The 12,197-nt window shown below is 41.5% G+C and overlaps 1 protein-coding gene across 18 annotated transcripts in view; it reads left to right on the top strand.

The window, feature by feature from the left end:
- Positions 1–12,197, top strand: part of AFG1L (AFG1 like ATPase) — a 256,149-nt gene that overhangs the window by 203,860 nt on the left and 40,092 nt on the right. For all 18 annotated transcript variants that reach the window (XR_011623284.1, XR_011623285.1, XM_071096259.1 and 15 more), the window contains one exon: positions 10,095–10,235. Coding sequence is in view for 16 of the 18 variants with exons in the window: in XM_071096259.1 (XP_070952360.1) it covers positions 10,095–10,235 (141 nt within the window). In the remaining 2 variants the exon portion in view is untranslated. The remainder of the gene's footprint in view (positions 1–10,094; positions 10,236–12,197) is intronic.

Below are 12,197 nucleotides of genomic sequence, written 5' to 3' on the forward strand. Positions count from 1 at the left end.
GAGAATGGCGGGAACCTGGGAGGCGGAGCTTGCAGTGAGCCGAGATCGCGCCACTGCACTCCATCCTGGGCAACAGCGTGAGACTCCGTCTCAAAAAAAAAAAAAAAAAAAAAAAAACTTAAACAAAAAAAAAGACTTTTAAAATGATAATCCAGGCCAGGCATGGTTGTGCATGCCTGTAATCCCAGTCCTTTGGGAGGCCAAGGTGTTTGGGATTGCTTGAGCCTAGGATTTTGAGACCAGCCTTGGCAGCATAGCAAGACCTCATCTCTACCAAAAAAAAAAAAAAAAAAATTAGCTGGGCTCCATTAGTAGGTGGAGTGCACCTGTAGTTCCAGCTACTCAGAGGCTAAGGTAGGAGGATCGCTTGAGTCCAGGAGGTCAAGGCTGCAGTGAGCTGAGATCACACCACTGCACTCACTCCAGTCTGGGCAAAAGAGTAGATCCAGTCCTCCCCCCTCCCCCAGAAAAAATCTGAAGAAAATTGGAAGAGGAATTTTTAAAAAAAATAATAGATTCAGGGGGTATATGCACAGGTTTGTCACATGAGTGTATTGTATAATGCTGGAATTTGGGCTGCTAGGGTGCTTGTCATCTGAATAGTGAACATAGTGACCAATAGGTAATTTTTCCAACCCTTGCCCCCTTCTCTTGCTCCTGCTTTTGGGGTCCCCAGTGTCTATTTTTTCCATCTTTATGTCCATGTGTACCCATTGTTTAGCTCTCGTTTACAAGTGAGAACATGCAGTATTTGATTTTCTGTTTCTTTGTTAATTTCCTTAGGATAATGGCCTCCAGCTGCATCCATGTTGCTGCAAAGAACATGATTTCATTCTTTTTATGGCTGTGTAGTATTCCATGGTACGTGTGTGTGTACATATGTGTGTGTGTACACACACAAACATTTTCTTTATCCAGTCCACCATTGATGGACACTTAGATTGCTTCCATGCCTTTGTTGTTTGTGAATAGTGCTGTTATAAACATGAATGCAGGTGTCTTTTTGATAAACATGAGTGCAGGTGTCTTTTTTTGCACTATCCTTTGGGTAGATACCCAGTAGTGGGATTGCTGGGTTGAATGGTAGTTCTATTTTTAGTTCTTTGAGAAATTTTCATACTGTTTTCCATGGGGGTTGAACTAATTTGCATTCCCACCAACAATGTATAAGCATTCCCTTTTCTCCACATTCCTCACCAACATCTGCTATTTTTTGGCTTTTTAGTAATAGTCATTCTGACTTTTGTGAGATGGTAGCTCATTGTGGTTTTAATTTGTATTTCTCTGATGATTAATGATGTTGGGCATTTTTTCCTATCTTTGTTGACCACTTGTATTTCTTGTTTCAAGAGGTGTCTGTTCATGTTTTTTGCCTACTTTGACGAGAATTTTTTTTTTTTTTTTTGAGACAGAGTTTTGCTCTGTTGCCCAGGCTGGAGTGTGATGGCGTGATCTCTGCTCACCGCAACCTCTGCCTCCTGGGTTCAAGCGATTCTCCTGCCTCAGCCTCCCAAGTAGCTGAAATTACAGGCACACACCACCACGCCCGGCTAGTTTTTTGTATTTTTAATAGACGGGGTTTCACCATGTTGGCCAGGCTGGTCTCAAACTCCTGACCCAGTGATCTGCCTGCCTCGACCTCCCAAAGTGCTGGAATTACAGACGTGAACTACTGCGCCCGGCTGAAGAGAAATTTTTGATAGTTACTATCTGCGTGAACAAGAATCCTCATTCATACAAGGAAACATTAAGAAGTTTTGTATTTTCAGTAATGGTCGACTCTCTAATTTGCACCACCTTTTTTGTTAGGGCAATGAAGAAAGCTAGATGAAATTAGTAGTGGGATAGGCTAACTGCTACAACAAATAACCCCCAAATTAGAGGGTTAATAAATAAGCATGTATTTCTTGAACATATTACCATCCGATGCAGGCTGACAAGGAAATGTAGCTCCATGCAGTCCTTCATGGACCCAAACTTCATCTCTCCTTTAAGTCCTTAGAGTCCTCTCTCTTCAGCCACAGATGAGGAAAAGAAGGAAGATTCTGTGTAGAATGTTTTTATGGGCTAGACCTTGAAATGATCATATTACTGTCTCTCTCATTCCCTGGTCTGAACTTGATCACACAGCCACACTTAAATCCAAGGGAGGCTGGGCATTAATACAGACATACTTTGGAGATATTGCTGCTTGGTTCCAGACCACTGGAACTGATGAGTCGCAGGAATTTTTTGGTTTTCCAGTACATATAAAAGCTATGTTTATACTGTAGTCTATTAAGTGTGCAATAGCATTATGTCAAAAAAATACATACCTTAATTTAAAAATGTTTTATTACTAAAAAATGCTAACAATCATTTGAGCCTTCAGTTAGCTGTAATGTTTTTACTGGTATAGGCTTTTCTTGACTCAATGTTTTGTTTTGTTTCTTTTTACCCAGACAGAGTCTCACTCTGTCGCCCAGGCTGGAGTGCAATGGCATGATCTCGGCTCACTGCAACCTCTGCCTCCCAGGTTCAAGCGATTCTCTTGCCTTAGCCTCCTGAGTAGCTGAGATTACAGGTGCAGCCACCATGCCCGGTTTTGTTTTGTTTTGTTTTTGTTTGTTTGTTTTTTGAGATGGAGTTTTTTTGCTCTTGTTGCCCAGGCTGGAGTGCAATGGCGCAATCTTGGCTCACCACAACCTCTGCCTCCTGGGTTTAAGTGATTCTTCTGCCTCGGCCTCCTGAGTAGCTGGGATTACAGACACGTGCCACCACACCCGGCTATTTTTGTATTTTTAGTAGAGATGGGGTTTCTCCCTGTTTATCAGGCTGGTCTCGAACTCCCTACCTCAGGTGATCCACTCACCTCGGCCTCCCAAAGTGCTGGGATTATAGGCATGAGCCACCGTGTCTGGCCTGGTTTTGTATATTTAGTAGACACAGGGTTTCCCCATGTTGGCCAGGCTGGTCTCAAACTCCTAACCTCAAGTGATCCGCCTGCCTTGGCCTCCCAAAGTGCTGGGATTATAGGCATGAACCACCATGCCCAACCTCTTGCCTCAATGTTGATGACTGTTGACTGATCACAGTGGTGATTACTGAAGGTTAGGATGACTGTGACAATTTCTTAAAATAAGACAATGAACTTTGCTGTACAACGGACTCTTCCTTTTACAAAAGATTTCTTTGTAGCAAGTGATGCTGTTTGATAGCATCTACTCACAGCAGAACTTCTTTTGAAATTGGAGTCACTCCTCTCAACCCCTGCCACTTTAACAGCTAAGTTTATATAATAGTCTAAATCCTTTGTTATCATTTCAACAGTGTTCACACCATCTTCACCAGGAGTAGATTCCATCTCAAGAAACCACTTTCTTTGTCATCCGTAAGAAGCAACTCTTTATCAGTTCAAGTTTGATCATGAGATTGCAGCAATTCAGCCACATCTTCAGGTTCCACTTCTAATTCTAGTTCTCTCGCTATTTCCACCACATCTGCAGTTACTTCCTCTTGAACCTCTCCAAGTCATCCATGAGGCTTGGAATCCTCTTCTTCCAAACTCCTATTAATGTTGATATTTTGACCTCCTCCCCATGAAGCACTAATGTTCTTCATGGTGTGTAGAATGATGAATCCTTTCCAGAAGGTTTTCAATTAACTTAGCCCAGATCCATCAAAGGAATCACTATATGTGGCAGCTATGGCCTTCCAAAATGTATTTCTTAAATAATTAGACTTGAAAGTCAAAATTACTTCTTAATCCATCAGCTGCAGAACGGATGTTGTGTTAACAGTCATGAAAACAACATTCATCTCTTTGTATAGTTCCACCAGAGCTCTTGGGTGACCAAGTGCATTGTCAATGAGCAGTAATCTTTTGAAAGAAGTCTATTTTTTCTGAGCAGTAGCTATTAAAGGGGGCTTAAAATACATACTAAACCATGCTATAAAAAGATGTGCTGTCATCCAGGCTTTGTTGTTCCATTTTTAGGGCACAGGCAGAGTGGATTTAACATCATTCTTAAGGGCTCTAGGATTTTCAAAATGGTAAATGAGCATTGGCTTCAACTTAAAGTCACCAGCTGCATTAGCCCCTAGCAAGAGAGTCAGTCTATCCTTTTGAAGCTTTGAAGCCAAGCATTGACTTCCCTCTAGCTATGCAAGTCACAGAGGGCATCTTCTTCTGATTCATCTGCATTGAAAATCTGTTGTTTAGTGTAGCCACCTTCATGAATGATCTTAACTAGATCTTGCTGCAGCTTCTACATCAGCACTTGCTGTTTCACCATGAACTTCCGTTATCGAGATGGCTTCTTTCCTTAAACCTCGTGAACCAACCTCTGCTAGTTTCCGATTTTTCTTCTGCAACTTCCTCACCTCCCTCAATCTTCGTGTAATGGAGGAGAGTCAGGGCCTTGCTCTGTGTTAGGCTTTGGCTTAAGGAAGCATTGTGGCTGGTCTGATCTTCTATCTAGACCACTCAGACTTTCCCCAAATCAACAATAATGCTTTTTTACTTTCTTATCGTTTGTGTGTTCACTGGAGTAGCACTTTTTATTTCCTTCAAGAAATTTTCCTTTTCATTCACAACTTGGCTAACTGGCTCAAGAGGCCTAGCTTCTGTCTTGACTTTTGACATGCCTTCCCCACTAAACATAATCATTTCTAGCTTTAGCTTTTATATGAGAGATGTACAACTCTTCCTTTCACTTGAGCACAGAGGCCACTGTAGTGTTATTAATTGACCTAATTTTAATATTGTTGTATCTCAGGGAATAGGAAAGCCTGAGGAGAGAAAGAAAGATGGGGGAACAGCCAGTGGTGGAGCAGTCAGAACACACAAAATGCATCAATTAAGTCCACCGTCTTATAAGGGTGTGGTTCGTGGCACCCCAAAGCAATTACAACAGTAACATGGAAGATCACTGATCCCAGATCACCATACCAGATATAATAATAATGAAAAAGTGTGACATATTGTGACAGTTACCAAAATGTGACACAGAGACATGAAGTGAGCACATGCTGTTGGAAAAATATCACCAACAAACTTGCTTGATGCAGAGTTGCCACAAATCTTCAATTTGTAAATGAAACAAAAGTATCTTCAGAATTTATGCAGTAAAATGAAGCACAATAAAATGAAGGGTGCCTGTAGTCTATCTGTGTGCCCAGAAAGAAGAGAAAAACATGGATATTGGTATGTACTAAGCAATCTTGTTTTCAAAATGAGGTGAACTGAGCTTACTTTTGGCAGCCTTATTGTGTTAGTGGGACAAAAGTCAGAGACCAGGGCCATCCATGGATGGGAACCTATTTAACTGCCTGTCTCCCCAATTTTGGATAAAGTCCTGAGTAGATTTCATCCTGAAGTCCTGAAGGACTGCACTTAGGAATTAGCATAAAGCAGAAATAAGCCAGCCCTCTCATGGACTTCAGCCAGATTTTCAGCTGAATTCTTAGAAAACCTCAAGCCCTGAGCTTGGATTTTTTTTTTTTTTTTTTTTTTTTTTGAGATGGAGTCTCACTTTGTCACCCAGGCTGGAGTGCAATGGCACGATCTCAGCTCCCTGCAACCTCCACCCCCTGGGTTCAAGTGATTCTCCTGCCTCAGCCTCCTGAGTAGCTGGGATTGCAGGCACCTGCCACCGCGCTCGGCTAATTTGTATATTTTTAGTAGAGATGGGGTTTCACCATCTTGGCCAGGCTGGTCTTGAACTCTTGACCTTGTGATCCACCCGCCTCAGCCTCTCAAAGTGCTGGGATTACAGGCGTGAGCCAGTGTGCCCGGCCAGATTTTTTTCTATATGTATTTTTTTTCAATGGTAAAATCCAGGATGTACAAAGATAACCAGGCATATGAGGAGCCAAGACACTGTGAATGAGAACAAACAAAAACAACAGACAATAAAATTAGGAACTCCAGATATTTGAATTATGAGCCCATATTTTAAACAACTAGACTTACATATTCAAAGAGCTTTTTTTAAAAAAAAAAAATGGACTTGGAACTATGCTTCAGAAGAGATCTAGAGATAACAAAAAGAGACATCTCAACCTTGAAAAAGAATCAGTGGAAATTCTAGAGCTACAAAGTGTAGTAACCAAAATTAAGGGCTCAAGGGATGAGCTTAAGAGCAGATTAAACACAGCTAAGGAGAATCACAGTGGATCAGAAAAACTATCCAAAATGAATCATGGAGAAGTAATAAAGAAATATACAAAATAAAGGATAAAAGGAGAGTATGACATTTAACCTAGTTCGTTTAAAGTATCAGAAGGAGAAGAGAAAGGAATGGAGCAGAGGCAATATACATACGTAGATGTACTTGATATTATCTGACATTTATGGAGAAAAATACTGACAACACGCTAGTCATCATCCCTACATGGGAAAAAATTGCTGAAATTAAGACATGCTATAAATGGGAGCACATTGACCTGGGCTGTGTCATGGATTTTGACTGGTTTTGTTTAAAGTACAGTCACCCCTCTGTATCCATGGGTAATTGGTTCCAGGACCTTCCACAGACACCAAATCTGCAGATCCTAAAGTCCCTGATATAAAATGGAGTAGTATTTGCATATAACCCATGCACATCCTCCCGTATTTTTTGTTTGTTTCTGAGACAAGGTCTCAGACGACCAGGCTCGAGTGCAATGGTGGTGATCTCAGTTCACTGCAAACTCAGACTCCCAGGCTCAAGCGATCCTCCCACCTCAGCCTCCTGAGTAGCTGCAACCACAGGCACATACCACCACACCTGGCTAACTTTGTGTATCTTTTGTAGAGATGGGGTTTCACTATGTTGCCCAAACTGGTCTCCAACTCCTGAGCTCAAGTGATCTACCCACCTCAGCTTCCCAAAGTGCTGGGATTACAGGCATGAGCCACTGGGCCTGGCTTCCTCCGCTATACTTTAATTATCTCCAGATTATTTATAATACCTAGTGCAATGTAAATGCTATGTAAATAGTTGTTATAATGTATTACTTGTTAATATTTGTGTTGGTTTTTGTGTTATATATTTTTTTCAAATATTTTGATCGGCAGTTGGTTGGATCTGCAGATGTGGAACCCACAGATATGGAGAGCCAACTGAATTGTTTTTCTTGTTTATCTTTCCTATTTATTATTCTCTTTTTTATTTTTTACTTTTTTGAACTTTTCTTTTTAGAAATATGCTTACCCATGAATTTATTAAAAACCAAAATGTCATTATTTTAAATTAGTCCTATTCTTATTGGACCTGATTTTTTTTTTTGAGGGCGGGGGGGAGACTTCCTTCTTTGATTAATACATTTCATTTTTCTTTCTCATGTTTTTAAAGAAAAAAGTAATATTGCTATCTCTTCATGGCTTAAATTGAGAGAGATCTCTTTGGCAACGAATAACCTCTCCTTGTTTGAATGACTTTTTTTTGTTGTATATAACATAAAATTGACCATTTTAACTAATTCTAAGTGTACAGTTCAGAGGCATTAAGTACATTCATATCGTTGTACAGTGATCAACACTGTCTACCTCTAGAACTTTTTCCTCATCCTAAACTGAATGTATTAAACAACAATTCCACATTCGCCCAATGACGGTTGTCTTGAAAGGAGACAGATAACTCTATTGAGCTTTGTTTTCTTTATGTGAATGAGCATGTAATTGTTTTAGGGATATGAGGGGAAAGAATAGTTGCTAATATAATGGCAATTGCAGAACCTACTGCCAAAGGTATATAATTTGTAAAATAGCTGAATGGGCAAAATTCTGATTTTCAGTTGCCCTAGGCACTTCAGTGCACTTCTGATAATGATTTTCCTTGGGCATGTAGTTATTCTGATAGAAATCACATCCATGCATAAAGAGTGAGCTTAATTATATGTAACTACATACCTAATATGATGTTTTACATTGTTTTACATATACTTTCTGGTTTACACAAGATGAGACACTAAATCCTAACTGATCTCAAAAAAAGTAGTGTACCTTCAGAGCATGAGAGTCTTAATGTATGAGCTTTCCTTTTTACAAAAAGACACTGTATTTTGCCCTCCCCTCTCTCCCTTTCGGGGATTGTTTTCACTATTTGGTGATTCTACAGTCTCATCTGGTGCCTGCTGTGACTCCCAAGACAGACAAGTGCACAAAGGCTGATTTAGGGTCTTGGATTCCTCTTGAGAATGACATACTCAATTCATTTGTACTGAGCCCAATCATTTGAGCTCAAAATAATAAAAATAAAAGTCACTAAGATGGTTTGAATACTAATGTATGCCCCAGGCACTGTGCTAAATGCTTTGCATGTATTATTTTATTTAATCCTCACAATTCTGTCAGATAGGAATCAAATCCCCATTTTACAAATGAGAAAACTAAGGAACAGGAAGATGATGTAACTTGCCAGTGGCACCCAGTTGATAAGTAGCAACTGAGGAGTCAGATCCAGGCCTTCCAGAGCCCTCACTCCCAGCTTCTCTATTAACACGTGCTCCTGGTCTGTATTGGGCTCAATAGCAGGATTCTCTTGGAAGAGAAGCAAGTTTAAACCAACCCCACCCCACTCCCAGAAAAACCCACAGCACACTGGAACCCTCCGGCTTGTCTCAGCTGAGGCCAGGCACAGGGTCTGGAGGTAGAGGCTCTCCAGCCAGAGAAGGAAAATGGGAAGGGCGGAGGTTGCCTCCTCCTGGCCACCATTTGTTACCTGGTTGGTGAGAAGAGGTGGGAGGAAGGGGCACGGTCAGCACATTTCCAAAGGACTCGGGTCATTCTTGGTGTTCTTTGTCTCTGGTTTTGTGCCCATTGCCTAGGTCGCATAATCGCTGCATCCTTCTTAGAACTGCTCTCTATGTAGGGAACCACTTCTCCAGAACCTAACTCTCTGGATTTACTTGTACCTCCCACTTGTACCTCCCCACACCTCTATGCAAATTCTTCTTTCCTGAGCATAACTGATTTCAGCTGGTTGGTAGGACAGTAGTAGGCTTAAGTGAATGGACAAAGGTGAGAATGACTGTCCTCCTCCTCACGGTTTCCTAATTCTCCCAGGAATATCGCCTTATCAACATTTCTGAAAGAAGTTTCATGCAAAGGACTTCCCAAATGAGATAGACATTTCTGGGCAGGGAGGAGTAATGATGGATTCTGCCAGAAACTGAGGAGGCTCAGCCACCTGTGTCCTAGAGGTCGGTCAGGGTGACCCAGAAGCTTCCAGAGGGACTTCAGAGCAGCTCCTGGGCCAGTCGGTCTCTGCTTCTCCTGACTCCAGCAGGGCCAGAAACACTCTCCCAACATGTGCTCATGGTTTGCTGCTCACAGAGTACAGTCATCCACAGGCAGCTTAAAACGAGCAGAGGTAACATTTCCTGGGAGTGTCCCTAACCCCAAATAATGTGTTTGCAGATCGTGTTCCTAATGTTCAGGAGTTAAATTCATGTTCAGAAACAAGTGCTTTACATTTGTAGGTGGCACTTTTATGAATAATATTGTGGACCTTGAGTCCCAAATTCTCCTCGTATCAAGAGGCAGTGCCCTGCCTCCAGTTTTTCTGGGGCTCTCATCTGCTCCTGCGCACTTAAGCCCTTCAGTATTTCCTACAGAGGTTAGCAATGTTGCACTTGAATAATTGTACCTTAAATTAAACTAAAAGTAATTTCTGATAATTTTCATACTGACGCACAGTCTTTATTTCAAAATGGCGGTATAATCTTCAGCATGCCGTTATCAAATAGCTCCGTTGACCAATACTGGCAGTTTGCAGTTGAGTCACGGGAAGGATTTATTAGGACATGTTTAAAGTGATGTCATAGAAATAAAAATATGGACAGAGACCTAAAGAGTACCAGCTGAGGCTGTGGCTAGAGATATTCTTTAACTCCCCACCACACTCTTGTCTTCTCTCTTACCCCTTTTTTACATCACTATTAAGGCAACACAGTGTATGTTGTCTGTGTCCTTAGCCTACTCTGAAAACACTGCCCCATTTGGTCAAGTTACCCAAAGCTACCACCTAGATCACACCGTGACAAGAAAGAGGTGTTTTCACACTAAACTAATCCAAAGGCAACCAGAATTGATTTATTTTTTAATTTTCTTTATTTCATTTTAATCATAGCCACTTGGAGCCAGTGACTATTTGGAACTATCAAAGAATTTTGATACAATATTTTTACGAAACATTCCGCAATTTACTCTGGCAAACAGGACTCAAGGTCGAAGATTCATAACTCTCATCGATAACTTTTATGATCTCAAGGTAAGGATGTAGTACATTTTCTTAAAACTAAACACTTTGTATTGTGGAGCCACATTGCCTGGGCTGGAATCCTGACTTAATGTATTTCTATCACTTACTTCACCTCTTTGTGCCTCCATTCCTTCATGTGTGAATTGGGGATGATAATATTATTTACTTCTGAGGGTTGTTGCGATGACTAAAAAGGCAAATCCATGTAAAGCATTTAAAACATTTGGCACAAACTGAATGCTGTATAAGCACTATCAGTGAAGCAGCAGTAGTACTATAGTAAAACTCCCATCACAAGACGCTCTGCTGTGTGAATGATTGCATCATTCTACCAAGCAGCTTATATGCTTCATCTATCCCATTCTGAAACACAATGTCTTGCATAGACTAATGCTCAGTAAGTATTTGTTGCATGAATAAATGATTGCACTGATAGAATAATGCTTGAGCAAGCCAGGTGTGATGGCTCATGCCTATCATCCCAGCACTTTGGGAGGCCAAGGGAGGATCGCTTGAGGCCAGGAGTTCAAGACCAGCCTGGACAGCATAGCAAAATCCTAGCTCTACAAAAAATAAGAAAATTAGCTGGGTGTGGCAGTGTGGGCCTGTCATCCTGCCTACTTGGGAGGCTGAGGTGGGAGGATTGCTTAAGCCCAGGAGTTCAAGGTTACAGTAGTGAGTCATATCATGCCACCGCACTCCAGCCTTCCAGCCTGGGTGACAGAGTGAGGCCCTATCTCTCAAAAAAAAAAAAAAAAAAGAAGAAGAAGAAGTAGGAGAAAGAGAAGGAGGAGGAGGAGAAGGAGGAGAAGGAGAAGGAGGAAGAGAAGAAAACAAATGAGTGGATGACTAGAGGACCCTTCTGAATACTGAAGCTCTCTCTCTCCCTATGACCCAGAAACCCCAGTAGCTAGCATTATTCCATCTTGTTGTTTGTTTGTTTTTAATCCATATGTTTTAGCGTGAATTGCCAAGCCATCGCCCATTCATCAAAGGCGCATAGCCTAGTGGTTCAAGAGTGGGCCCTGGGGTCAGGCTGTCTATCCTAGAGACCATCTTAATCTCTCTGAGCTTCAACTGCCTTTTCTAGAAAAAGCAGATAATAATGGTACTTTTGAAGTTGTTGTGAATATTAAATGAGCATGTAAAGCACAAAGAATGTTGTCTGGCATATGGTATGCTCTCAAAGGTGAGCTATTAATAGAATGTATCTGTAAATATAGATTCATAGCAAAAGTACATTTTGAAATTAGAATTAATTTAAATATTATTTTACCATTAGATACACTTTTTTCCTCCCTATTCTTTGCACAGAATTAGAGCAGTGATTCTAAATTGAAGGGACTTTGTGGGAAGGAGATAAGCCACAGAATCTGCTGGGAGGGAGAGGTGATAATTTAATATTTCATTTGCTAATTCATTCTGTAAACTTCATCATGCCAAACACTAGAAATTCAGTGGCAAGTGAAACTAGATGGTGCCTGCCTTCAAAGAGCTTAGATAGCCTAATACCAGAGAAAGGTGATTCAGATGTCCACGGAACTCAATGTAAAATCACCACTGTGGGATGACCTCTTAGAGAAGGAGGCATATGGTGCTGTGAAAGTCTAGCGGGAAGAGTGCACTGATCTATGGGGTGGGAAATCCTCTGAGGGCCACCTGTGGCAGAACCATCTGGCCTACTTAAAAATCCAGATTCCAGAGCTCACCCATCCCCACCCCAGCAAATGAGTACCAGGCATGGGGCCAGGAACTGCACGTTCTCATGTTTCTCAGGTGCTTCCTATAAACGCTGAGAAGAGCGAGGGCTAAACTCTATGCACAGAACGAAAGGGGTAACCAGCTTGGGGAGTTTGCAGCAACGGCTCCGGGGTGGGCTGAGTGTGAAAGGCAGCAAGTGTGGCTCTGACGCAGAAGCTGAGGGAAGGCCACCTAAGGGAGTGCTATCAAAAGCTGCTGTGTGTCCCTGTG

This window comes from Macaca nemestrina, chromosome 5 (assembly GCF_043159975.1).
Source record: "Macaca nemestrina isolate mMacNem1 chromosome 5, mMacNem.hap1, whole genome shotgun sequence".
In the NCBI taxonomy this organism is placed as follows: Eukaryota; Metazoa; Chordata; class Mammalia; order Primates; family Cercopithecidae; genus Macaca; species Macaca nemestrina.